At 44.4% G+C, this 27,352-nt stretch overlaps 1 protein-coding gene across 5 annotated transcripts in view; it reads left to right on the top strand.

The window, feature by feature from the left end:
* HACD1 (3-hydroxyacyl-CoA dehydratase 1) overlaps positions 1-27,352 on the top strand; it is a 147,931-nt gene that overhangs the window by 105,120 nt on the left and 15,459 nt on the right. For all 5 annotated transcript variants that reach the window (XM_068235563.1, XM_068235564.1, XM_068235566.1 and 2 more), the window contains 3 exons: positions 1,483-1,600; positions 9,037-9,055; positions 12,455-12,543. In XM_068235563.1, the coding sequence (XP_068091664.1) occupies positions 1,483-1,600; positions 9,037-9,055; positions 12,455-12,543 (226 nt within the window). The remainder of the gene's footprint in view (positions 1-1,482; positions 1,601-9,036; positions 9,056-12,454; positions 12,544-27,352) is intronic.

Genomic DNA, 27,352 nt, shown 5'->3' with positions numbered 1-27,352 from the left:
ACCACCACTAGCACCACAGCTGCTTCACTTGATGAGTCAGGGCTTCCCCCTCCGACATGCCACTGTCCAGGTGATAGGGCCTTTTAAACAAGTTTTCCATCTGTTTTTTGGCCAGAAACACCCCCTATAGGTTTTAGAATTTGCCTGGCCATTGAAATCTATGGCGGTTCTCCTGTTCGCAAACGTTTGCGGAAGATTCTATGTAAATGTGATGTTTGCTACATCACTAGCACTAAATAGGAAGAAAAATGGCGTAATTGCTTGGGCAAGATATACAATTTATGACAGTCTCAGTTTATACTGAAGTGGAAAAAATGCAGATTATAAAAAAAATGCAGTTTGTCACAGAAATGAATGTTTGGCTCGGTCCACACTTGTCCATTTGCAGATCGGATCCCATTTCAAACGGATCAGTTTTTCTAAAAACTGATGCAAAACGAATCAGTTTTTCAAAGAGCTGGTGCATACCAAAAACCGCTAGCGGATCCGCAAACGCTAGCGTTTTTTGAAGCAGATTTCGGAGCGATTCTAAGCATGCTTAGAGAGGTTTTCTAAACATGCCTAGTGTTTTTTGGAGCATTTTTGTGTAGCAAATTTAATATATTGTTACAGTAAAGCTGTTACTGAACAGTTACTGTAACAAAAACACCTGGAAAACCGCTCTGATCTAACGCTTTTCAGAGCAGTTTTCCACTTTCCTATACCTTACATTGAGGCAGAAATGCCTCAGAAATCTCAAAAATGCTTCAGGACCCAAGTTTGCGTTTGGGGGGAAAACGAGCCGCTCTGGTGTGCACCAGCCCATTGACTAACATTAGCCAAGCAGTTTTCCCCCCGAAAGCTCTTTAAAAAACCCTCAGAACCGCTCTTTGTGTGCACCAGCCCATAATGTTGTCCTTTTGTAGCATACGTTTCCAGTCCATTTAAACGTATGTCTTTTCTTCATGTGTGTTTCTATTGGATAAGTGATGATGTTGAGGGGAGGAGCAGGCAGTAAGCAATCTGTTTTTGCCTCTGTTTTGTGTGCAAAAGTTCTCTGTGTAGAGGGAGATACATTTTTGTATAACCTTTCACTACCCCTCCGTGTACCCGGGGACCGTAAAAAACCCGCAAATCCGGACTCTCTGTTCTGTTTTTCAAAACGGATCCCGCGGATCCGCTTGTGAGGCCTCTTGCACACTACATGCGATTCCGATTTGCGATTTTTAAGCGATTTGCACATGTGATTCCGATCCTATTTTTAATCGGTACTGCATGCTGCGTTTTTTCTGCGTTTTTGTTTTAATAGCATCCAGGGAAAATCGGAGTCGCAAATCAGAATCGCAAATCGGATTTGCAGTGTGCAGGGGGCCTTAAAGGTGTCAAGACGGTCGCTATTTTAAACATTGGTATCCGTGGCACCGTTAGAAACTGCAGTAGATTCTTCATTCCGGCCTGCTGAATACAATAAATCGTATAATTGTGTACGTTTTCTCTCCGCAGGTGGCTGGTTCTCGCCATTGCCATGACTCGCTTCTACATAGAGAAGGGAACATACAGGGGGCTCTACAAGAGTATCCAGAAGACTCTTAAATTTTTCCAGACATTTGCTTTACTTGAGGTGAGCCATCTTCTCTTTATCATGTAGTTTAATGCTCTATTAAACATAACAGTATCTGCACTGGGGTAGTGCTGACTAGCTCAGCACTAGACTTTAAAGGGACACTGAAGACCCCTCGTTCTGCCATGGGATAGTGGCGTTTTAACAGGGGCAAACATGCCTCACATAAATAAAAGGTAAAAAGCTGTTTTTAAACTGACTTTAGTGTTTCTTTAATCTCCTGCTTGTGTTTTGTGCAGGTAGTGCAATAGGAATATCTTCACTGTATCAGCTAAAGCACCGTACACATCAGGGGATTTCTGCTGTGCTGACACTCTACAGATGCGTCACTAGCTACTAGGTTAACGATGCGCCGGTTGCTGTGGCGGGACCGGGGGGGGGGGGGGGGGAGTAACAAGAAGCACACGGCGGAGCTGTCTGATACCTGAGGGCAGTGGAACGGGAGAAAAACACAATCAGGCAGTGCTTGGGTGTCAGTGATCACTAACAATCCGGCATACCAGATCTTTAGCGGACGCTTCTTAATTTCATCTCCGTCATGCCAATTTTTAAAAGTATGCCAACAGGTGAATTAAATATGTCTTAAAGCATACCTGAATTGACATAGCATATGATGCGATAGGCAGGGAACATATAGTACTACACCTATTTAGAACTTGCCTATGCTCACTTTTTATTTATTTTTTATTGTCAGAGTTAATAGACCATTACTAATGCAGTCACATGCAGCCATGGCTCTCCTAAAAAGTAAATAGAAACAAACCACTTTTTTTCTGGCTATGCAAACACTCCTGATAACACCAAAAGCTGAAAAGTGATTATCTCTTTTGTGTTGGGAGCTGAAAGAACCAGTCACACTGACATGTCTGCTGTGCACACTTCAGAGATTTAGCACCTGAAAGTGAAAATAAGAATATTAGAGCATTGCTACTACATGTGCAATAAATCATCTCCACTTTTCAAAAGCTGGAATGCTTTAAAGGACTTCCGAGGCCAAAATTAATAAAATCACACTATACCTTTTTTTTTGCAGAATCCACGGAGGACGTCCTGCCCGTCCTCCGCTCCGTGCCGCCATCAATGCAGGTCTTTTCATTCCCCTAGGGCTCGGTCCGACCCCACCGAACGGGTCGCATCGATGCCACCTCTAACATGGCCGCCGCCTTGCTCCGTGGCTGCGCAGTACGCTTTGTCGCTGACGTACGCTTGGGGAGCATGCCGGGACCTAGTACGCGGCGGGAGGCGGGCAATAGGCTGCGCAGTTGCACTAGCGACAAAGCGTACTGGGCAGCCGCGGAGCAAGGCGGCGGCCATGTTAGAGGTGGCATCGATGCGACCCGTTCGGTGGGGTCGGGCCGAGCCCTAGGGGAATGAAAAGACCTGCATTGATGGCGGCACGGAGCGGAGGACGGGCAGAACGTCCTCCGTGGATTCTGCAAAAAAAAGGTATAGTGTGATTTTATTAATTTTGGCCTCAGAAGTCCTTTAAGTTTAAATAGCTCATATTCAATGACTGTTCCGTACTTGCAGGGGTTGATTTTTAATTACTGCTATAGGTGGCGATGTTCCACAGTCTGGAATGTTTTCCTGATCCCGGGACATCGCCACCTAGGGGCAATAATAGTGTTATGCCTCTAATGCACACAATATACAGTATGCCAATAAAGCCTATGGATGGAAATTGTATTTATGAGAAGTAGGTCAGCTGAATGTTATGTACAGATTAGAAAACTGTATTTCTTATAATTTGGGAGCTTTGCAACAAAAGTTAAAACTGTTTTCATAGCTACTGTTTGAAGGTATATATTTTGAGGATAATAAATCCCTTTGCAAACCAAGATAACGTTTTGGGGCATGTACCAAACAATACACTAAATCCAGGTCCTTCTTATGTGTTACTTATATTCAAGTAGAAGGAGGCACTCCACAGGCTTGAACTTGCGTTCAGTTTATTGCATGTCGTTACACTACATGTTTCGGGCTCCGCCCTTCATCACACCTGATGAAGGGCGGAGCCCGAAACATGTAGTGTAACGACATGCAATAAACTGAACGCAAGTTCAAGCCTGTGGAGTGCCTCCTTCTACTTGAATATAAGTATCACGTTGTGTAGCAGAGGTGGTGTACCTGCGTGGAGGAGTGCACCGGCGCTTACTCTCCTTGCCTAGGATTGAGCAATCGAGTCCGGTTCAGTCCTTCTTATGTGTGTAAGGCCACATTCACATCATGAAACGCGGATGGCCGTGCGTTCGGAACGCAATGCGTATAAATGCACGCCATGTGAAGTGAATGGGCCAGCCGTGCATTTTGTTAACAAATGCGTGCAGCATGCGTTTGCGGACCGTACTGGTCCGAAACGCATGCAGTGTGAACATCAAACAGTGCAGTCTATGCACTGTCTGATGTCGTGCGTATCGGCCTCCTGCACACATTGCCGAAATCCGCAACGCGTGCAGTGTGAGCAGGGCCTAATGCCTGCACTATATTTAATACCGTGTACCATATACTGTATTTCCTCTTTGTAAGGTTAAGCGCACAGACAGACAACTAATACAGATGATGTTATTGTGTTCACCACATCGCTTATACATAGTAGGTGTATCTTTGATCTTACAGTGGACCTGAACTCCTGCACAGGAGAGAAAGAAAACCTATAGATATCCACCCTGTATGTATTTTGAGAGTTTAACCTGTCTGATCCCCCTCATCTGTGACTAAACACAAGTTGTAATTTGATCCCTCAGCTGTGTCAGCTGGCTGCCATGGCACAGAGCTAATTGGTAAACACAGGATGTTAACAATATGTCAGCTTCAATGAAAGCAGGAAGTAGACGCACTGCAGATTTATTGCAGGATTAGTATCAGCTGTAACAAAGAAATGTTTTTCTTTAACGGTTATTATGCTGTTGTGTATCTTTTAGAGCAGAGTGGAGGTTCTGAGTTCAGGTCCACCTTAAAGAGGAACTCCAGTGAAAATAATGTAGTAAAAAAAGTGCTTCATTTTTTACAATAATTATGTATAAATGATTTTTGTCAGTGTTTGCTCATTGTAAAATCTTTCCTCTCCCCGATTTACATTCTGACATTTATTACATGGTGACATTTTTACTGTGGGCAGGTTATGTAGCTGCTCCTAGCTGTTTTGGCTGCTAGAGACAGCTGTAAACAGCTATTTCCTGTCTGTGAACATTGTTACATTGTGGCAGTTTGCCCAGAGTACCGTGGTACTCAGAGCTTCTTGTGGGAGGGGTTTCAGCACAAAATCAGTCATACAGCGCCCCCTGATGGTCTGTTTGTGAAAAGCATTATATTTCTCATGTAAAAGGGGGTATCAGCTACTGATTGGGATAAAGTTCAATTCTAGGTTGGAGTTTCTCTTTAAGCTTGGTACTCACATCCAGTTTTGATTGACGATTGGGCAATTTTACTACCTCCATAAAGTATAAAGGTGGCCACACACCATACAAATAAAAGATGCAATTTTTCACCAATTCGATAATTGCGATTGGTTGTCCCCAAAAAATCGAGTGCTTTTCCTTGTTTTGCGATCGATAAATCCAATTGAATTTTCCGTTTTTTGGTTTTCTTTACGATTTTTGGGGATTAGAAATTTCAGACCAATTTTATCAATAATTGTATGGTGTGTGATGGATTGTCAGTTACTTGATGTACAAATCCAATCAATATTTTCTGAGCTTTCAATTATTTTATTCATGATTGGGGAAAAAATGAACATAGGTATGTGGTACAGTGGTCAGATTTTTGAATTGTTACAATCAGTCAGAAAAATTGATTGCTATTCTTGAATTGAACAGATATTTAAAAAATTGTATGGTGTGTGGCCACCTCTAGGGCCAACAAATTTTGCATAGCAGGAACATTTTCAAGATGATTACCATATATTCCGGAGTATCAGACGACTGGGCGTATCAGACGACTTGGCGTATCAGACGACTGGGCGTATAAGACGACCCCCCAACTTTTCCAGTTTGGGATATATTCGCTGTATAAGAGGGGTACTCTTCAAAACATGCCGCCTCCATCCTCCTGGCCCACCCCTGTATACATCCTCTGCACCTCACATCAAAATGATAAAAAGAACATAGTACTGGCATTACTGGGTGCTGCAGTCATCCAGGGGAGGGAAAAGAGATCGGGCTGTGCTTTCTTGTTTTCAGTAATTGTGCCAGGCAGAGTTTTAAATTACATCCCGATCCGGGTGCAGCAGCCTTGTGGAAAGGTCCTCTGGGTCCCACTATGTCCTCCGCTGTCCCCCTGCATCATCCATGCCCCCATGTCCCCTGTGTTTGAAAAATCCATTTCAAATTCAAAGCTGCAATCCCGATGGCATCTTGCGAGCAGCCGCTCACGTGGGTAGCAGGGCAACTTCCTGATTTCGGGACACCTGACTGGTGACGTGTGCGCTCCACAATTCAGTCAGGGGTCCCGAATCCAGGAAGTTGCCATTGCAGCTTTGATTTGAAATGGATTTTTCAAACACAGGGGACACGGGCATGGATGATGCAGGGGGACAGCGGAGGACATGGTTGGACCCCTGGGCCGGGCCGAGGCATAGGCTGGAGAGGCTCCAGCCTCAGGGCGCAGGGTAGGAGGGGGCGCACAATTCATTCAGCTGTCATTCCTAATTGTGTTTGAAGCAGAAAGAAATAAGAAAAGGGGATACATAGCAGTGACTGCAAGCCAGATAACTAGATATTAAGGTGTTGGGGAGGTTGTGGGCCCTGTGGCCCTCTTAGTCTAATAGCAATCAGTGTGTGACGGCTGGGGTGGGAGGGATGGAGGGGCGCACTTTGGTGTCTCAGCCTTGGGTGCTGGAGGACCTTGTCCCGCCTCTGAGGGAACCCAGAGAGAGGACCTTTCCGCCAAGGCTGCTGCACCCGGTACGTAATTTAAAGCTCTGCCTGTCACAATTACTGACACCCGGCGTATAAGACAACCCCCCACTTTGCAGAAGATTTTCAGGGGTTAAAAAGTTGTTTTATACGTCGGAATATACGGTACCTATTGTATAGGTAAGCCCTCATACTACATGGAGGTGGTAACGCTGGTCAATCATTGGCAAGTCAAATATGGATGAGTACATCAGGCTTTAGTATGTAGGTGTTATTTTCCAGCCTTTATTTGTCCTGTACATGTTTACATCAAGGAAACTCATCGTTTCAAGTTTAAAACTTTACATTGCACTGCATGGATCCTGTCCCTAAGCCCCACTCTCCTCCTCCTTTCCCCTATTCAGTTGTTGCTATGCAACCGGATGTGATAAAGTCCCTGTACACTACTTAAATCATTAATTATCTTTATCACGAAAACCATACATAGTTGCCATGGTTTCCAGCAAGTTTTCTAAAAAAAGACTCATGACAGCTGTAGGCTAAAGTTGAAAACTTACATGTGATGCCATTCAGCTATAAACTGGCTTGTTTAGTGGTAATATATACCATATAAATATTTATGATAAATTAGAATAATCCTTTAAAGGATAGCTTGAGCGTGGAGCGGTATGTGGAGGCTGCCATATTTATTTACCTTTAAACAATACCAGTTGCCTGGCAGCCCTGCTGGTTTAGGGCTGCAGTAGTGTCTCTGAATCACACCCAGGGCTGGATTTACCATAAGGCACAGTAGGCACATGCCTACAGGCGCCTGATGATGAAAAGGCGGCTCACTCCCTTCCCCCTAGTCCCTCCCTCCCTCCTCCCTATGCAGAGTCCTGAGCGGAGTGTAAATGAGAGGTTACTCACTCTGCTCTCTGCATTCCACTGACAAGATGTACCTCTGCTTACCTAATGCTACAGGACATCTGTAGCTATGACGGGCAAGGAAAGTAAGGGAGAAGTGACAGCTAGGCAGCCAGCACACCTGTTTGATGGGAGTTTGTAGGTTCGGGGAGGACGAAGTCTAGGCTGCCAGGACATCGGTGCCTGTAGGCTGCTGTGATGTAAATCTGGACCTGATCACATCAGAAACAAGCATGCTTCTTATCCAGTAAGCAGTGGCGTAGCAATAGGGGTTGCAGAGGTCTCGCCCACACAAGGGCCCTTCAGCCAGAGGGGCCCCTTAGTGCCCTCCCTCAAACGCAGTAGCGGCTCTTTATTGGTCCTGTGTTTGTAATGATCACTTTTATAAACGCTTTACATAGTAATCATTAACAATCTGTTCATCATCTGCTTCTTGCACCTCTGACACTGTGCTTGTCCTTGGCAGGTTTTAGTGCGCCGTATCAGGACAGCAGGGGCCATATGCATGGAAAATGGAGTTTTCTCCTAGGAGATAATTTTTCATCTTCCATTTAAAATAACTTTCTAGCACTTTACAAGCGAGAAAGTATTACAAGTAGGTGAAAAAGTACTGTCAAAACTATTTTGAGCATTTGTTTTCTTGCTGATGGTTTAATAGGCATTTTATTTACAACTTGTCAAAATATCACCTAGGAGAAAACTCAGGTCAAAAAGGGAATTGCATATGGGCCCAGGTGTCATCATGCGGTGGTGACGTGATGATGACTTGACGTCTGACGCAGGCAGCCTGGGAGGAGTCAAGGAAGGTGATCACCCTGGTAATCTTCTTTCTTCTTCCATTTGGCTGCACCGCGTGTCACCAGCTCCCTAGCGGTTATGTCCTTCTGCCTGTGACCCCCGTCTCTACTTGCTGGTCTGTGCCCAAGGCGGTTGCCCTGACTGCACTGCCCAAGAATCGACCATGGTGTCTACTTCCTGCTTTCATGGAAGCAGACATAGGGTCAGCATCCTGTATTTACAAATTAGCTGCATTGCCATGGCAGAGGAGATTCCGGAGCTGACACAGGGGAGATATCAAATTACAATTAGAATTGTCATAGATGAGGGGGAATTAGACAGGCTAAACTCTCTAAATCAGGGGTCTCAAACTCAATTCACCTGGGGGGCCGCAGGAGGCAAAGTCAGGATGAGGCTGGGCCGCATAAGGAATTTCACAATCGCGGCGCATCACCGCCTCTGCCCGCCCCTCTCACTCTTCCTTCACAGAGAGGGGCAGGGAGAGGCGGCGATCCGTGCGGCGATTGACGTCAGGAGGGGCAGAGCTGAAGCTGAAAGCTCTGCCCCTTCCAGGAAATGCCGGCAGATTGCCCCCCGGGCGATTTGGGGGCTCTGCAGCCCTCATTTAGCGGCAGGGATGCGGCAGATTACTTGGGAGCACTGAAGCGAACTATAAGGAAGCTTTTGCCCGCGAGGGCCACAAAATATTGTATCGAGGGCCACAAATGGCCCGCGGGCCACGAGTTTGAGACCCCTGCAGTCTAAATACATACAGGGTGCATTTCTCTCTGTTTTCCTTCTTACCTGTGCAAGAGTTCAGGTCCACTTTAAAGTGATTCTACAAGGCTGTTACAGCGTCTGAATATTTGAATATCTAACGATGTGATCTTTGTTTTTCAGTTGGTCCACTGCGCACTTGGTGAGTAGCTGTATGTTTGGTGTCATGGTGTATTGATTGACAGTCTAGGATAGAAACCTACATACCCACCCTCCCCTTCATAACTCATATTAGCTAAAAAGGATTCAGCCTGCAACATAGTTTTTACAGAGAAACTGTAAAAATGTATTGAATGTCCAAAAAATACAAGACTTGCAAATGTATCATTTTCTTGAAAACGCAACAAAACTTCTCATTTTCTTAAAAACATAACATCTCTTGAGCAGTGGCCACATTGGCTTGTCTCTATTAGACTACTATTATCTCATTCATGGTAAATACCGAAGCCCATATAATTAGCTATTCCTCCCAAGTTTTCTACTAAGTGATTGTTTCAAACTTGTCAATAACACCTTGCCGACCGCACGCTTATACCGTGCGTCGGCAAAGTGGCAGCTGCAGGACCAGCGACGCAGTACTGCGTCGCCAGCTGCAGGCTGATTAATTAGGAAGCAGCCGCTCGCGCGAGCGGCTGCTTCCTGTCACTTCACGGCAGGGGGCTCCGTGAATAGCCTGCGGGCCGCCGATGGCGGCTCGCAGGCTAAATGTAAACACAAGCGGAAATAATCTGCTTTGTTTACATTGTACGGAGCTGCTGCGCAGCAGCGCCGTAAGGCAGATCGGCGATCCCCGGCCAATCAGCGGCCGGGGATCGCCGCCATGTGACAGAGGACGTCCTGTCACTGGCTGCACAGGACGGATAGCGTCCTGTGCAGCCTCGATCGCCGGGGGGGCCAGGTAGGAGAGGGAGGGGGAGGATTTCGCCGCGGAGGGGGGCTTTGAGGTGCCCCCCCCCCGCAACACCCAGGCAGGCAGGAGAGATCAGACCCCCCCTGCACATCATCCCCATAGGGGGGAAAAAAGGGGGGCAATCTGATCACTCTGCATGAAACCTGATCTGTGCTGGGGGCTGCAGAGCCCACCCAGCGCAGATCACTCAAAACAGCGCTGGTCCTTAAGGGGGGGTAAAGGGTGGGTCATCAAGTGGTTAAATCACTAGCAAGCATAAATATATGCAAAATAGTTTTAATAGTACTTTTCTATCTATTCTTTGGTATTTTTTAATCAAAAAAAATGCTGAAAATTATTCTAAATGGAAGATGACTCAAGAGAAAAAAATAATTGCATATGAGCTCAGTAGTATCAGCCTCATAATGCTGATGAGTGCCGCATGAATCTGGCAAATCTTTATCAGCTTATTTCGAATAAATTGAATGTGGCTTACCGTATTTTAATTTTCCACCAACTCTTATTGATCCACATCATATATAAAAAAGGAGACCGAGAGACCAATATAGTGTAGTATGTTAATAAAAACGGAAGAAGATTAAATCGTAAGTATTATACTTACAAACCGGGGTTGCTCTTAGGCAACCACTGTATAAGCAGGTGGGGAGATTAGGCCTGACCCCACTCAGGACTAAGATGTCGCTCTCTGTGGAAAGAAGAAAGGAGGGTTTGTCACCCTTCCACCAAGGGTGGTCGACTTGATGTATGGAAGTACAGAGGCGCCAATAGGATAAAATTCGATAAAAAGTTTAAAAATGTTCCAGTGGCGGTGGTGGACCGGCCACACACAAACAAACAAAAATGCTGTTGATTGGAGAAACAACAATTTATTTACATACTCTTAAACAAGAACTGCAACGCGTTTCACGGGCAACATCCCGCTTCATCAGGCAATGATTAACCGGAGTATCAACACTAAAAATGACAGAAATGCATAGTATATCAGGGAGCTGCGTATGGAAATAATATGTCACATCAATATGGGGGCATGGTGAGGTAGTATACTAATAACAATGATGCATAGGACATTATGTGCTATTTATAGTAAGTGATAAAAAGGACTTTATCATACCTGTGTAGTGTATATGTGCGGGGGCGCACCCAGGGGCGTAGCAATAGGGGGTGCAGAGGTAGCGACCGCATCGGGGCCCTTGGGCCAGAGGGGCCCCGAAAGGCCCTCGCTTAACTACAGAATTAGCTCTCTATTGGTCCTATGCGCATAATAATGACTTCTGTAGATACTTTGAATAGTGGTAATCATTAACAAACTGTTCCCCATCCCCTTCTTGCACCTCTGACACTGTAGTTGCCATTGGCAGGTTTTGGTGCGCCGTATAAATTGTTATGTATAGAGTGCTTGGGGGGCCCCATTGTAAAACTTGCATCGGGGCCCACAGCTCCTTAGCTACGCCACTGGGCGCACCTTATGTGAGATTAGTGTAGGTGTTTGCTGAATGGCAGAAAATAGCGATGGGGGAGTGAGCACTGGGGGGCAATGATGATAGTGGCCAGAAGAGGTGATCCACATCAGGCACCAATTTGAAAAATCAACCATCCAACCACCACCACCTAGTCAGTTTTGTGGAGGGTAGCAGTGATGGCTCTATATAAATGTCTGTTTGTTTGTTTGTTTGTTTGTTTGTTTAAAAAAAACACTTATTTTTTAGATATTAATTTTTTAACTACAGTATTTTTTTTTCTTTTTTAAACCACCATCTTCCTAAAGCTCCTTTACTGTTTTGTTGCTCATGTAGGAAGGTAAAACCCAGAAAGAAGGGGATTTTTTTTGGTTTGTTGTACTCAAAGGACCACGATTGCATAAAAATGCAACATTTTTTATCCATGTCTATACATGCTCATACAAAGTGCATTTCTCCCAGAGTAAAATGAATTACTTTTCCCCTATGTTGCTTATATTAGCCAGTAAAAATCTAAGTCCTACTCCTCATGGGGGATTCTCAGTATTTCCTTTATTCTTTACAAAAGCAATCTCTGCAAAGAATCTATAGAAAGATGTCGGCCAGCCTGCCCACTCATTTTCACACCATTTTAGCAGTTGGATTGAGCAACTGCCACTCAATAACTGCCTTTGAAAAGAAAGAAAACCATGAGGATCCCCCATGAGAACATGGACTAACCTAAAATCTGTCAGACATTTTTTGCTTACTTTAAGGTACAGGAACACGGGAGAAAAGTCATTTGTAGTGCATTTTATTCTAGTAGAAATGTACTTTTTGTACAAATATATTTTACATTTTATATTTTTTTTAGCGATAGTGGTCCTTTAAGGGCCATTATCTTCTTTAGATGCAAGTTGCCTTAGTAAATCACTATTGTGATCATGACCAGCAAATCAGAATCTTTAAAAATCTATCATGTGATCAAAAGGCAGAGAAGGAAACCTGTCAATGTATGTGTACATCCTATACCTACTTTGTCAAGAATGTGACTGTAATTCCATCAGTCAGTACTGGGAGCCCTTTTTACATGTACGCGTCAGTTCTGAGTTGTCCAGTCTTTTGATACAGTCTGTGTACAGATCGTGTCTCACAAATGATTCTACTAATGGCTGTGTCGTCTTTCTTCTTCAAGGTATAGTGCGTACATCGGTGCTAGTAACAGGGGTCCAAGTCAGCTCAAGAATCTTCATGGTTTGGTTTATCACCAATAGCATCAAATCGGTAGGTGCAGCAATACCTTCATATTATCTCCTGTATACAGTGTCTAGAGTGAATTCTTATTGAAGCAGTTGAATGGAAATCCAAGAAATTGAATGGCACTTACAGCTCCCCTGTAAAACTGACTAGAGATTATAAAGCTTCTGTGTGGCTGTGCAAACATGCATGATGGAGGGATAGGGATGAAAAATTCAATAGGTCATAATTTTTATGCATTGGTTCTGCGGTGTCACTGGATATCCTTGTACCCAACCATGATCCTTACAATAACATCTATATAGGTGTGAGCCACAACATTTGGGGAGGCTATCTTCATACCATGCAGAAGAAGACATTGGATAGCTGGAGAGATGAAAAGACAGATGAAAAATGCGGTGGATATTTCGGAGCTGAGTGCCGCCATAGACTGTAATGTGAACACGTAACCTCCGGGAGGCCTCAGAAGGCTTCAAGAGCACTTGAGGAAGACGGGCTGCTCAGTCAGTGACTACTCTAGCTTAACATTTTTGGATTGGCACAAAGTGGGCAAGACGGCTGACTGGGGGGAGGTAGAGATATTTTTTTTTTTGTGCAAATATAAGTGCCACCCACATACATTACTTACAAGAGATCTTGCAAGGATTGTGAGGTATTTATAGCAAATAGATAAGACCCTTGCTTTACTTATTACCTACATAGGCTTAGGGTGACATGGAGAGTTTTTTACTGACCTTATCCTGTTCAGTGTATGCTGCTGGAGCCTGGAAAACGGTATGTTACTGAGCAGGGGGCACTGGGGGGGGGGGGGGGGGGAGACAATGATTTTTGAGAGGGCCAGTGCCATAGTGTGTTCACTTCATCATGAACGCGCACTTGAAAGTGTTTTCCACCAGTTGACCAGTTGAATACATGCAACGGGGGGGGGGGGGGGGGGGGGAGGGCATGGAAGGCTCATGCCCTGCCTTTCCTCTCTCCATGTGGTAAGTATCTGACTTTTCTTTTCCTGGCTTCAGATTTACTTTAACGGACAACCGAGGTGACATGTACCCTACTGCTACTACTATGTGACATGATGAGATAGATATGTTTATGTACAATGCCAAGCACACAAATGACTATGCTGTGTTCCTTTTTTTCTTTCTCTGTTTGAGAGAGTTAAACATCAGGTAAGCAAGTGACAGTTTCTGTCCAGGTCGAGTCTGAGTCGGGCTATAGCATAAACCTCACTGATAAGGAATTACAGCCATAAAACTCTTTCCTGTCAGTAAATGACTTCTGAGAGGAGGAAAGAGATAAAGGGGGTGAATAGTTCAAAGATTTGAGCTCTGGTATCCTTCAATGCATGTGTCATTGAGCAGAGACAATGAAACAGTAAAAACGTAAAAACTAGATTTAAATTTAAAATAAAACTGCAGCATATCTAGAAAAGTCATTTTTAGGAGAAGGAGGATAGATACAATTGTTTATCTCATCAGTTTATTTTCACCTCGGATATCCTTTAAGGGGAGATTCACATTATCCTGGTTCTTTTCGAGGCCTGTCTTTCCTCTTTTGCTTTTTAATGGTAACTGGCATTAGTAATACACTTGTACATGTATAATTCAGTGTTTAGAAATAGACTCATCTTTAATCAACGCTGCTCTTTGGGTTGCGGTGGGGAGGGTACCTCTGGGTTCAGGTTACATTTTTATTTGAAGCCTGTGGTTCTTGGAGCTCCTCTCGGAATGACGAGGGCAGGCTGGAGAGTAGGAGAAGAGGAACGGTTCATTCCCTCAGTGCCTGGGCTCCCTTCCACATCTCTGCACTTACTGCACACAGCAAATGGACTGGAAGAGATGTGCTGGTGGTGTGCCCACCATTCATCTGTACAAAGCAGCTCTTCAGCCTGAAGCAGACCTGTGTCCTGAATGTGCTAAAATGACACGCATGTGCAGATATTTAAATGAGTGGAATTAAGGACTGGCCAGCAGTTTTTCTAATTTGTGCTTAAAAAGAGACACTGAAGCATAATATATATATATATATATATGCTAGAATGAATTGATTGTGTAGTACGGATAATTGCTAGAATATTAGAAGCAAAGAAAATATTCCCGTATTTTTATTTTCAGTTACATAGTGTTTTTTATAACAATGCATCATTCTCTATATTTGCAGTTTACACACTACTCAGCATTCTGAAGGATTTACAGAGCAGGCTGTGAACTTTTGACCTGTCCTGTGTAGAAGAAAAAACAATATAGTGACTGACTGACAGTTGAGATAGCAACCTTCAGAACACAGAGCTGTCTGCGACCAAAATCGTGGAGCTCAATGGCTTATTTGCATAGATAACAAGTGGAGTTTCTTAACTCTTCCTGTACTGGAAACAACATTAGACTTACAGTATGTCTCTGCTCCTAATGTTTTATTTCTTAGCTGTACTACACATACAAATCATTGTATCATCATTTTTTTTTTCACTTCAGTGTCTCTTCAAAGAACAACTGTAACCCAGGCTTGAACTTCATACCAATCAGCAGCTGATACCCCCTTTCCCGTGAGAAATCTTTACCTTTTCTCAAATAGATCATCGGGCTGTGTGTATGGCTGATATTGTGGTGAAACCCCTCCTACAGTGTGATGTCAGGACCTAGGTCCTGACAGTTTCCTGTATGTGAACCTTGTTGCATTGTGGGAAATACCAGCTGTTTCCAGCTGCCAAGCAACTAGTATCTCCCTCTGTGAATATATATAGATAAAAAAAAAACACCTTTTAGCCTATCGCAATGTTAGTGGGTGTGGTTATAGATAATGGCAGTTGGTGCTGTGTAGTCTTTTACTTGTCTGCTAGTAGTGAAGATGATGACCTGCAGGCTCATTGTGGATCAAACAACATGAACAAATTACAGGGCGAATATGCAGTCATCAAACCAACAAACGTTGATTCCGGTGATAATGACGTTATCATTGAAGGTATCACCGGAATAAACGCTTGTTGGTTTGATGTCTGCATTTCTGCTCCCCGACTAACACCGGACCGCACTTCACTTGCTTCACTATGGTGAATATCAATGATTTCCTGATCTCTCTTCTATTTCTTACCTTCTCACTTTGCTATGTATTGATTCATTTTTTGCCCCTTTTTATTATTATTATTATTATTTTTTATTTATATAGCGCCAACATCTTCTGTAGCGCTGTACATAGTACAAACCAATAATGGGGAACAAATATACATAAGAAATACAAGACACTGTACAGTCATGACATTGAATAGAATAAATACAGATACATACATAGTTGATGTGTAGTTGGTACATGTGCATATGTTAAAATGACAGCAGTATGAGGAACACTTGCGAGCTTACAATCTGATTAAAGTTCTCTCCTCTTTTAAATCTCTAGACAGTGGCGTAGCTAAGGAGCTGTGGGCCCCGATGCAAGTTTTACAATAGGGCCCCCCAACCACTCTATACATAATAATTGATACGGCGCACATAAACCTGCCAATGGCAAGTGGCAACTACAGTGTCAGAGGTGCAAGAAGGGGATGGGGAACAGTTTGTTAATGATTACCACTATTCAAAGTATCTATAGAAGTGACTATTATGAGCACAGGACCAACAGAGAGCTAATACTGCAGTTGAGGGAGGGCCCCGATGCGGTCGCTACCTCTGCACCCCTTATTGCTACGCCCCTGTCTCTAGAGAACATAGGCACAGGAAGTCTGTCCCTTTGCAATTGCCTTCCTCAGTATATGTGAGCAGGGCTGTTTTTGACCAAGTACATTCCAAGCTGCTGCATGGAGCGCCATTTGCTCTCAGGGGCGCTGCTGCATTTTCTATCAGCAGTGGCTCCCCTGCTTCCCTGTTCACTCCTCTCCTCCATTTACATTTTCCATGACAAAACATATTACTTCCTCCAAAGTTTTTGTATTGCATCCAACTGTCATTTTACAAATTCAAATGCTACAAAGTACTTTGTATTAATACTTGATCAGTTGTGTTAATTATACTGTGCTAACTGAACAACTTATCCTACTACTAATATGTGTTACGGCGCGTACACACGCCTGATTCCCGCGGTGCGGCTGGTCTGCTAACAGTTTGGTGTGTGTTCAGTCTGTCGGCAGGCTGATAATGTTAAAAACAAGGCATGGTCGCATGACATCCATAAGTCTGTATACAGACTAATAATAAATAGGCAAGGCTCTATAGTTCCTATTATGAAAATTAATATACAACATAATAATAAAATATGCAAATGTCTAGTAATACTAATGGCATTAACAGTATACATATAATATAACTATAAAATGTGCAATCTCTCAAGAACAAATTGCAAAAACTGCATACAATGTTTTTAGCATTGTTTTTAATCCTGCACATTTGATACAATAAAGAATTTCTGAACAGTGAAGCAGAGATTAATTTTGATTTAGTCAATTATGACTTCAGAGTGGGAATTCTGATTCTTGAGGTTGTTTGTGCATGTCAAGTGACAGGCAGCCTATTGGGCCAATCAAAGTGCGGGGATAATGTCCTTTATAGTGATTGGACCTGCAGGGGCTCAGAGCAGGATGAGTGGAGCTCTCGTCATTGCCAATTAGCAGGCATAGGTTTGGAGCGCTCACTATGCTACTCTGATAAGGCCCCTTAAAGAGGAACTCCAGTGAAAATAATGTAGTAAAAAAAGTGCTTCATTTTTTACCATAATTATGTATAAATGATTTAGTCAGTGTTTGCTCATTGTAAAATCTTTCCTCTCCCAGATTCACATTCTGACATGTATTACATGGTGACATTGTTACTGTGGGCAGGTTATTTAGCTGTTTCTAGCTGCTCTGTCTGTTAGACAGCTAATAACAGCTATTTCCTGTCTCTGAACATTGTTACATTGTGGCAGTTTGCCAGCAGTACCGCGGTATTCAGAGCCTCTTGTGGGAGGGGTTTCAGCACAAAATCAGTCACACAGCGCCCCCTGATGGTCTGTTTGTGAAAATCATTGTCTTTCTCATGTAAAATGGGGTATCAGCTACTGATTGGGAAAAAGTTCAATTCTTGGTTGGAGTTTCTCTTTAACTCTGATAAGGCACGCTATTGTCAGAATCCGCTCTGCTGGCCTTGATTCCCTGGACAGTTTTGTTTTCTATGCAGGTTGCATAGTGCAGTCCAGGGAAAATAGGCCTTTCTGTCAGTTTGCAAGGCTGACTGATTTGCATCTACTTATCTTGCAAGCTGCTTGTCTGCTTCCTTTGAAGGTTTCCAGTATAAATGTCACTTCCTCCCAGAATTCCTTGCTCGACATGCTTTCTGTTTGGTGAGATTAACCTTAGAGCCTCAGCCTATTTTGTATCTTGTTGCGAATATTCTAGTGTAGTTAATTCTTGGGGAGTGCACTTCCTATAGTGCAGTTAGGTTCTGTATTATTTGTACTGTTTATTCCTGTTTTTGTCTTGTCCTGTCCTTGCGATTGTACTGTCACCTGCGGTGGCTGACAGTGAATCGTTCGGTATTACTCCTAGATCGCATTCGCCCTAGCGTTAGAGGCGGTGGATCTCCCTTGTCTGACTCTTGGAGTATAACCTTAGATGCGGTTGCTACTGGTTACTCCTTCTGTCTGTCTTGTCTGAAACCAACGCTTGCTGTTGTCTGGTGTGAGGCAACCGATTAGCAAGCGTTCGCGTTATTTGTTTGTTTTCATTCTCCATGTTTATTTGTTAGTCAGGGTTGGTACGTTTTGCCACTGTTGCGCTTAACGTGCGGTGGCCGTGCCGTTAACGCGCTTGTCTCTGTTGCGCATATCGTGCGGGGACCGTGTTTAGCTACTTCATTTGTTATTTTCCTTGGTGTTCAGATTGTGATATTTGCTGTGTCTTCCTTACTCAGTTCACACTCTGTCTTTGCTCAGTCTTGTGTTGCTGATAGCAATCGCCCCTCTTGGGATTAGCTTTCTTACTCTGGTTTGTTCTGATGTGATATGTCTGCCATTGCTGGGTGGCGACTAGATTAGTGGACATTCACATAGTCTGTCTCTGTTTTTGTTTTCTTCTGAGTTGCTACTTTGTTGCCCAGTCTTGCTAAATCATACAATTTCAATCTGGCATCTGTGGCTGTACAGAGGGCTTATCCCTCTGTACTCCACAGCTCCATCTGCTGGTTGGAATTCTCCTTTACTAATCTATACTGGGTACTTTGCTTCTGTGACTGTGGCGATTTCCTTCTGCTTCAGCGCACGTGGTGTGCACTGACTGGAAATCGCCCGCAGATCATTACAGCTATTTGTCAAGCCCATGGTGTGTAGAAACCGCATACAGAAAACCAACAGACGAGCCTCAGCTTCTTACACTCACTTTGTCCATCTCTGATGGAGAAGAACATAGAGGCATAGCTGGGGTTTTCAGCACCCAGGGACAAAGACAGTTTTTGCGCCCCCTCTGGACAAAATGGGCGTGGCCACACATCAAAATGTGGTCATTGTCATGGGTGGAGTCACAAGTTATTTAGATAGCTATATGTGCCCCCTCACCCCATTCGGATAGCCAGATGTGCCCCCTTTAAATAGCCTTATTCTGCTGCTGTTAACGCTTCTGCAGAGGGAAGAAGAGAAGCAGGGGCAGCCAGCGAGCCACCTCTCATGCATGTGTGGGTGCAATGGCAATGCTGAGATCCCTCATAGTGCTGCGCCCGAGGACATATGTCTCTCCTCGCCCACCCTTAACTACTCCTCTGGAAGAGCTGGCTCTGCCGGACTGCTCCAGCATCACTACAGGACAGGAGGTTGGGGGCTGGGCACTGTACACAAGACCCTGCTGCACACTGAATAGGGACTGTCTACAAATCTTTGTCTACAAAACTTTGTATGATTCTTTATCAGTGGCTAAGCAGATGTTGTCCTTAGAATAATTGTGCAGAGAGCAGAATGCTTTTTCTCTCTGTGCCCTTAGTTGTCAGTCTCGCAGGACAGGGAAAAGAAACTTCTCCCCCCACAGGGCCCCTGCAGGCCCCTTCTGGCCCCCCCTGTGGCTGCATCCCTTGCAGGGTCTATTGTTACGCCCCTGTATAATTGAAGCCTCGCATAGAATAGTTATATGAAAGTATCGTGTAATACTTACACTGGTATGCTAGGCAGGATTTGGACACCAGTTCCCTTCAGCTACAACTGATATACAAAACTGCATTGGAGAAAAGTTCAGACCTATAATACCCAAAGCTGCTACAGATGCATCATTATTGCTTTGATTTTCTTTTAGAGTCAATTAGGAATTGTATTTTAAGTGTGCCTAACTGCACTGACAGCCTCATTTCCCTTGTAATATATTACACTGAGTTGGAAAGAACATCAAATATGCATGGCATGGTGATGTCCATCAAAAGACATTCTCCTTAAAGTGTCATTGTAAAGATAATTACACTGGAAGTAATCAGCCTTAGAATGAGGCTCTTTTCAGTGCAGCATAATTGCATTATTGATTGCAGTCCCATTCAAAGATAACAGCATAGCAGGTAGATGTATAAACCATATGGGATGATGGCTATGTGGCCATCTTGTGCTGTGTGCTAGTCAGAGCCGGGACAAGGCCCTCCAGCACCGAGACACCAAAGTGCGCCCCTCCATCCCTCCCACCCCAGCCGTCACACACTGATTGTTATTAGACTGAGAGGTACCTCAGGGCCCCCAACACCTTAATCTCTAGTTATCTGGTTTGCAGTCACTGCCATGTATCCCCTTTTCTTATTTCTCTTTGCTTCAAACACAATAGGGGGATGATAGCGCCCCCTCCTACACTGCGCCCTGAGGCTGGCGCCTCTCTTGCCTCTGCCTTAGCCCGGCCCTGGTGCCAATATTATACTGCACAGCATCTGACTGGGTTGGAGTAGGCCATGCAGTAGTCACCAACTCATATATGTCCATACACAATACAACCAAATTGTTCAATTTTCATGATTCAATAAAATGATTGATTGTATAGAAAAATTCAATGTAATATATTTTCTTGAATTCTTCAATAATTATGTGATCTGCTGTAATGGTTAAGAATTTGGGTATGCAAATGACAGGTTCTCTTCAGTCTGGATCTAGTGGGACTAAGTAACTAATTACATCAATAAAACTCTTACCTGGCAGAGAACAACTTTTGGGCTCAGGAAATACATTTAAGAGAAAGTCGATAGTTCATAGAGTGTGGCTCTGGAACACTAAAAGACTGTGTACTTCAGCTGAGACAATAAAACATCAAACCTACCTTTTTAGCTTTTAAACATAAAATAAAACTGAGATTCTAAAAACAGCTCATATTTGGGAGTAGATGGATAGAAATAATTCTTTATCTCATCAGTTTATTTCCAGTTCAGGTTTCAGTTCAGGTTGTAAAGGGGAACTGAAGTAAGAGGTATACGGAGGCTGCCATATTTATTTCCTTTTAATCAATACCAGTTGCCTGGCAGCCCTGCTGGTCTATTTCTCTGTAGTAGTATCTGAATAACTCCAGAAACAAGCATGCAGCTAGTCTTGTCAGATCTGACTTTAAAGTCTGAAACACCTGATCTGCTGCATGCTTGTTCAGGGGCTATGACTAATAGTATTAGAGGCAGAGGATCAGCAGGGCTGCCAGGCAACTGATATTGATTAAAAGGAAATAAATATGGCAGCCTCTGTATACCTCTTACTTCAGTTCCCCTTTAAGTTCTGCATCACTGGTTGGGAATTATTCCCCGCCACTTCTTATCTTTATCATCACTGTGGAGATGTCAGCAACTCTTAAATATGACCAAGATTGTAAAATAAAATAAAAATAAAAATAAAAACTTACATGGAAAATTCTTTCACAACTTTACTTCTGGTTGACAGTGGCAGAAACTCACTTGCTTCTTCTTTGTAATGATCTGCTCAGCTGCCTGTGCAGGCGGCAGGCAGCTTTTTGACCATTGTTCAGGTCTGCATTCTGCAGGTCTCTGGAAGAGCGACCTTTTGTCAGTTTTTCAGCTTGCTGCTGCTGAGGAATTTGCATACGTTTGTCATGCAGATTGCCTAGCCACATCCCTTGTGGGCTTGCTCTATAAAGAGCTGTGTTTCCCACAGTAAGTGGCTAGTCATAAGGATTCATCCTGTGAAACACTCTGGAAAGTGTCAGCCTTGCTCATTGTTTGGATATTAGTTTAGAGTAATTCCTGGGACTGCACTCGGCAGGTTTCCCTAGAGTTAAGCCAAAATTTTCGTAATTTCGCATTACTATAATTACGCATGCGAAATTTGCGATTACGATGCGAAATTACGGTAGCGTAATTGCCATTAAAATCGTAATTGAAAATACCGTAAGCGTAATTTTCAACGCGTAATTTCGCGTTTCGTTCATGCCGTAATTTCGCATTAAACGCTACCGTAATTTGGCGTTAAACCGTAACGCTCCGTATAATATAAAAAAGCCGCCGACTTTAAGGGTTAATAGCAAAGCCCCCTTAAATGCTAAGAGCCTCAAATTTGGAGAATATATTAAGGAGATCAGGAGGAATAAGAGGAATTTTTTTTTCAAAAAGACCTTATAGTTTTTGAGAAAATCGATGTTAAAGTTTCAAAGTAAAAATGTATACATTTAAAAACCTGCCGACTTTAACGGTTAATAGCAAAGCCTGCTTAAAGTTTAGGAACACCAAATTCCTAGGGTATATTAAGGGGATCAGTGGGAATAAGAGGAAACATTTTTTTTCAAAAAGACCTTATAGTTTTTGAGAAAATCGATTTTTAAGTTTCAAGGGCAAAAATGTCTTTTAAATGCGGAAAATGTCAGTTTTTATTGCACAGGTAACAATAGTGTATTATTTTCATAGATTCCCCCAAGTGGGAAGAGTTTTACTTACTTCGTTCTAAGTGTGGGAAATATTAAAAAAAAAACGACGTGGGGTCCCCCCTCCCAGACCTCTTTAACCCCTTGTCCCCCATGCAGGCTGGGATAGCCAGAATGCGGAGCACCGGCCGCGTGGGGCTCCGCACCCTGACTATACCAGCCCGCATGGTCCATGGATTGGGGGTCTCGGAAGGGGAGGGGCAGCCAAGCTTTCCCCTTCGTTCTCCGAGCCCTTGTCCAATCCAAGGACAAGGGGCTCTTCTCCACCTCCGATGGGCGGTGGAGGTGGAGGCCGCGATTTCCTGGGGGGGGGGGGGGGGTTCATGGTGGAATCTGGGAATCCCCTTTAAAAAGGGGTCCCCCAGATGCCCACCCCCCCTCCCAGGAGAAATGAGTATAGAGGTACTTGTACCCCTTACCCATTTCCTTTAAGAGTTAAAAGTAAATAAACACACAAACACTTAGAAAAAGTATTTTAATTGAACAAAAAACATAACCACGAAAAAAGTCCTTTAAAATTCTTAATTAACCATTAATACTTACCTGTCCCTTTAAATAAATGATCCCTCGCAATAGCCTCGGAAATGTTCTATCAGTTACAATGTAACAAAGTTATTACAATGTAACAACTTTGTTACATTGTAACTACGCCGCACCCGACGTCACTCGCCGCTCAGCCGCCGCAGCAATTACGCGTCCGTGCAGGACGCTAAGTCCCTGCAGCTTCAGCTGTCCACCCCAACCACATCTGTCACCCACATGTCACCCACATGTGGGTGACATGTGGGAGAGGCGGGGAGGGCAGCGGAGCCGGCGGGGACTTAGCGTCCTGCACAGAGTCCGGACCCGACAGAGCTCTGAGCTATATAGCTCAGAGCTCTCTAAGCATCTTTGAATTTGGGCTCCAAGGAGCCCCATTGGTCCTTAGCAGACCAATGGGGTTCCTTCTGATTTGAAGGAAACCCATTGGTCTGCTAAGGACCAATGGGGCTCCTTGGAGCCCAAATTCAAAGATGCTTAGAGAGCTCTGAGCTATATAGCTCAGAGCTCTGTCGGGTCCGGACTCCGTGCAGGACGCTAAGTCCCCGCCGGCTCCGCTGCCCTCCCCGCCTCTCCCACATGTCACCCGCATGTCACCCACATGTGGGTGACATGTGGGTGACAGATGTGGGCGGGGTGGACAGCAGGAGCTGCGGGGACTTAGCGTCCTGCACGGACGCATAATTGCTGCAGCGTAGTTACAATGTAACAAAGTTGTTACATTGTAATAACTTTGTTACATTGTAACTGATAGAACATTTCTGAGGCTATTGCGAGGGATCATTTATTTAAAGGGACAGGTAAGTATTAATGGTTAATTAAGAATATTAAAGGACTTTTTTCGTGGTTATGTTTTTTGTTCAATTAAAATACTTTTTCTAAGTGTTTGTGTGTTTATTTACTTTTAACTCTTAAAGGAAATGGGTACGGGGTACAAGTACCTCTATACTCACTTCTCCTGGGAGGGGGGGTGGGCATCTGGGGGACCCCTTTTTAAAGGGGACTCCCAGATTCCACCATGAACCCCCCCCCCCCCCCCCAGGAAATCGCGGCCTCCACCTCCACCGCCCATCGGAGGTGGAGAAGAGCCCCTTGTCCTTGGATTGGACAAGGGCTCGGAGGGGGAGGGGAAAGCTTGGCTGCCCCTCCCCTTCCGAGACCCCCCAATCCATGGACCATGCGGGCTGGTATAGTCAGGGTGCGGAGCCCCACGCGGCCGGTGCTCCGCATTCTGGCTATCCCAGCCTGCATGGGGGACAAGGGGTTAAAGAGGTCTGGGAGGGGGGACCCCACGTCATTTTTTTTTTTATATTTCCCACACTCAGAACGAAGTAAGTAAAACTCTTCCCACTTGGGGGAATCTATAAAAATAATACACTATTGTTACCTGTGCAAAAAAAACTGACATTTTCCGCATTTAAAAGACATTTTTGCCCTTGAAAATTAAAAATCGATTTTCTCAAAAACTATAAGGTCTTTTTGAAAAAAAATGTTTTCCTCTTATTCCTCCTGATCTCCTTAATATATTCTCCAAATTAGAGGCTCTTAGCATTTAAGGGGGCTTTGCTATTAACCCTTAAAGTCGGCGTCTACCTAACATTGATCCATGCGTCAACTTTTCCGCTTGGGTGCATGGCCATACGCATTAATTTCGTAATACCCACTGTAATGCGAAAATTATGCTTACGCGAAATTTCGCGAAATCCTTCTTCATTACGATTATGTACTTACGGCCATAATCGTAATTACACTAATTACGCGAAATTTCGCGAAATCGTAATTACGTCATTACGCTCATCTCTAGGTTTCCCTAGTGCAGTTAGGATTGCATATCTGTTTTGTCTGTCTGTTGCGATTGTCCTGTCCCTGCGGTGGTCGACAGGAAGTCGTTCTGATCTTTGTTCTTGGAGTATAGTTGGAGCAGCGGTTGCTACCAGCTATCTCCTCTATCTGTCTTGCCTGGATCGCACTCGCCTAGCGCTAGTGCTGTGGATCCATCTGATCTCCATCTCTCTGTCTCCCTGCATCGCACTGGCCTCTTTTCGCTAGTGCTGTGGATCCGTCTGATCTCCATCTCTGTCTCCCTGGATCGCACTGGCCTCTTTTCGCTAGTGCTGTGGATCCGTCTGATCTCCATCTCTCTGTCTCCCTGGATCGCACTGGTCTCTTTTCGCTAGTGCTGTGGATCCTGTCTCTCGCCTGTTCCTGTTTTCGTGTGTCTGTCTTGTCTGCTACGAACGCTTGCTGGAGGCTCGGTGAGGTAACCGTTAAGCAAGCGCTCGCGTCCTCTGTTTTATGTTTGTCTGTCGGTGGTTAGTTAGGCGTGTTTGTCTCTATTGTGCTTATCACGTGGAGACCACGCATAAACGCGTGCACTGTTGCGAATGAGTGCGGTGTTCGCGTTTAGCTAGCGTTTGTTATTTTCCGTATCTCCTCATTGTATGATTTGCTGTGCCTTTGCTACTCTCGTGCTCTGTCTTGCTGTAGCCTTGTGTCACGTCTGGCGATCGCACCTCTCGCGATCGCGTTCCTGCTTCGTTTCTGCTGTGGTGTGTGCACCGTCGCGGGTTGGCGACTAGTTTGGTGCACACGCTTACAATCTGTCTCTGTGCTCATTCTCAATCGCCTCTCTTGCGATTGCGTTTCTTCTCTTCGTACAATTCCTGTCTGGCGTGTGTGGTAGGGCAGAGGAGCTGTTCCTCTGCACTCCACAGCTCCACCTGCCGACAGGAATTTCCCTCTACAGGTGCATTGCACCTTCTGCTGGGTTTTCTTAAATTACACGCTTGTGGAGGATTTCCGCAGTGTCAGCGCACGTCTTGTGCGCTGATCACGGAGAGAATCCCACAATCGTTACATTCTTCTTGAGAAAGACCTGTTATGCCCTGATGAAGGGACAAGTGAGTTCCGAAACTTTGGCTTCCAACTGTTAAACATTACACTGGGAGTGCCGGCCTTGTCTGATTATTCCCTTGATAAGTTCCAGTTGGGCAGAACAGGGAAGAAATCTTTAATTTGCACAAATAAAGCGTTTGTCTGGGGTTGTTCTGTATGGAAAAGATCAGTACTGTAAACAGCGTACTGTTCCCAAAGCTGTAAAGTACAATTTGGCTTTCTTTTCAATTTTAATAAACTCATAGCTGCCTGAAAATTGAAATGGAAAAATAATCTATAATAATATGAAATTGCTAAATGGTTTGTGCAGCAATGACCCTGTTCAGAGCAATTTTCAACAAAGGCGGCGTCTGCTATCAAAATCTGCTATTTCAGTAATGACTGCAAACGTTGTGCTGTTACACAATTGCCAGCAGGTGGCGATCTTGTTACACAAGAGAGTTATGTATCTTCTATTAGTTATTTGCTTTTTTGTTTGTTTGTTTTTGTAAATCTGAAGCATTGTATAAAGCTAACAGGTATCATTAGGAACACCCTTTTATTGCTGCATGAAATAGAACAGCGAGGAAAAATGGGTGTCGTGTGACACCAATATAAGACTAAATGATAAAAACCGTTGTGAATTGGGGACCAGATGTAAACGGAAAAAATATTTACAGTGGTAATGTCGATAGTAAAACATTTGGTAAATTTTACCGATATTTTATTACAACTAAACATAACTCTACTCTCACACAGAACCCTCCCCCCCTACCGCCTAACCCTAAACCCTCCCTTCCTGACGCCTAAACCTAACCCCCCCTTCCTGATGCCTAACCCTAAACCCCCCCCCCTTCCTGACGCCTAACCGTAAAACCACCCTTCCTGACACCTAACCCTAAAACCACCCTTCCTGGTCAGTACCTTTTCAGTAAGGAGTTCAAGGCAAGACTCCCTAACACTGCAGCGTGTCCTTAGTGGCTGCAGCTCTTGAGCACTTTGAGTCCAACAGGAGAAAAGCTCTATACTATTGTTCGGATAGCTCGGCTTTTTCTGCTGAGCCTGAGGGGCGGCTCTGTACTACTGCGCAGGCGCAATCTGCCTGCACAGTGTGGGCAAGCTCTGTAAATCTTTGGTGGTCCCAGAGCTGGACAGAGGGAGACTGGGGAAGCCTTCACACGGCTATTCTGACATGTGCCGCACCCACAGGTGGCATGAAAGGAGCTGCTGTTTATTTAGAAGTCCGTAGCACTTAAAGAGAGCCTGAAGCCTTCTAAAATCCCTGTTTTTATTTAACATTTATCTTCAGCAATATCAGCAGTGTTAAAACACTGCATTCCTGCGGCAGAAGGATGTCATTAAACCTATCTCATCCCCGGGGCAAAATGCAAGGAGCGCTTCCTGGTAGAGGCAGAGCTTTGTGCAGTAGCTCTGCCTCTACTCGCGTCATTCCCCGCTGATCTCTGCCTCTCCCCGCCCCTCTTAGTTTTCTTTCACTGAGAGGGGCGGGGAGAGGTGGCAATCAGCAGGGATTGACGCTAATGGAGGCAAAGCTACAGCGCTAAGCTCTGCCTCCCCGGGCAGTAAAATCCA

This window comes from Hyperolius riggenbachi, chromosome 5, assembly GCF_040937935.1.
Source record: "Hyperolius riggenbachi isolate aHypRig1 chromosome 5, aHypRig1.pri, whole genome shotgun sequence".
Taxonomy (NCBI): Eukaryota; Metazoa; Chordata; class Amphibia; order Anura; family Hyperoliidae; genus Hyperolius; species Hyperolius riggenbachi.
This window is presented reverse-complemented; position numbering and strand designations above follow the sequence as displayed.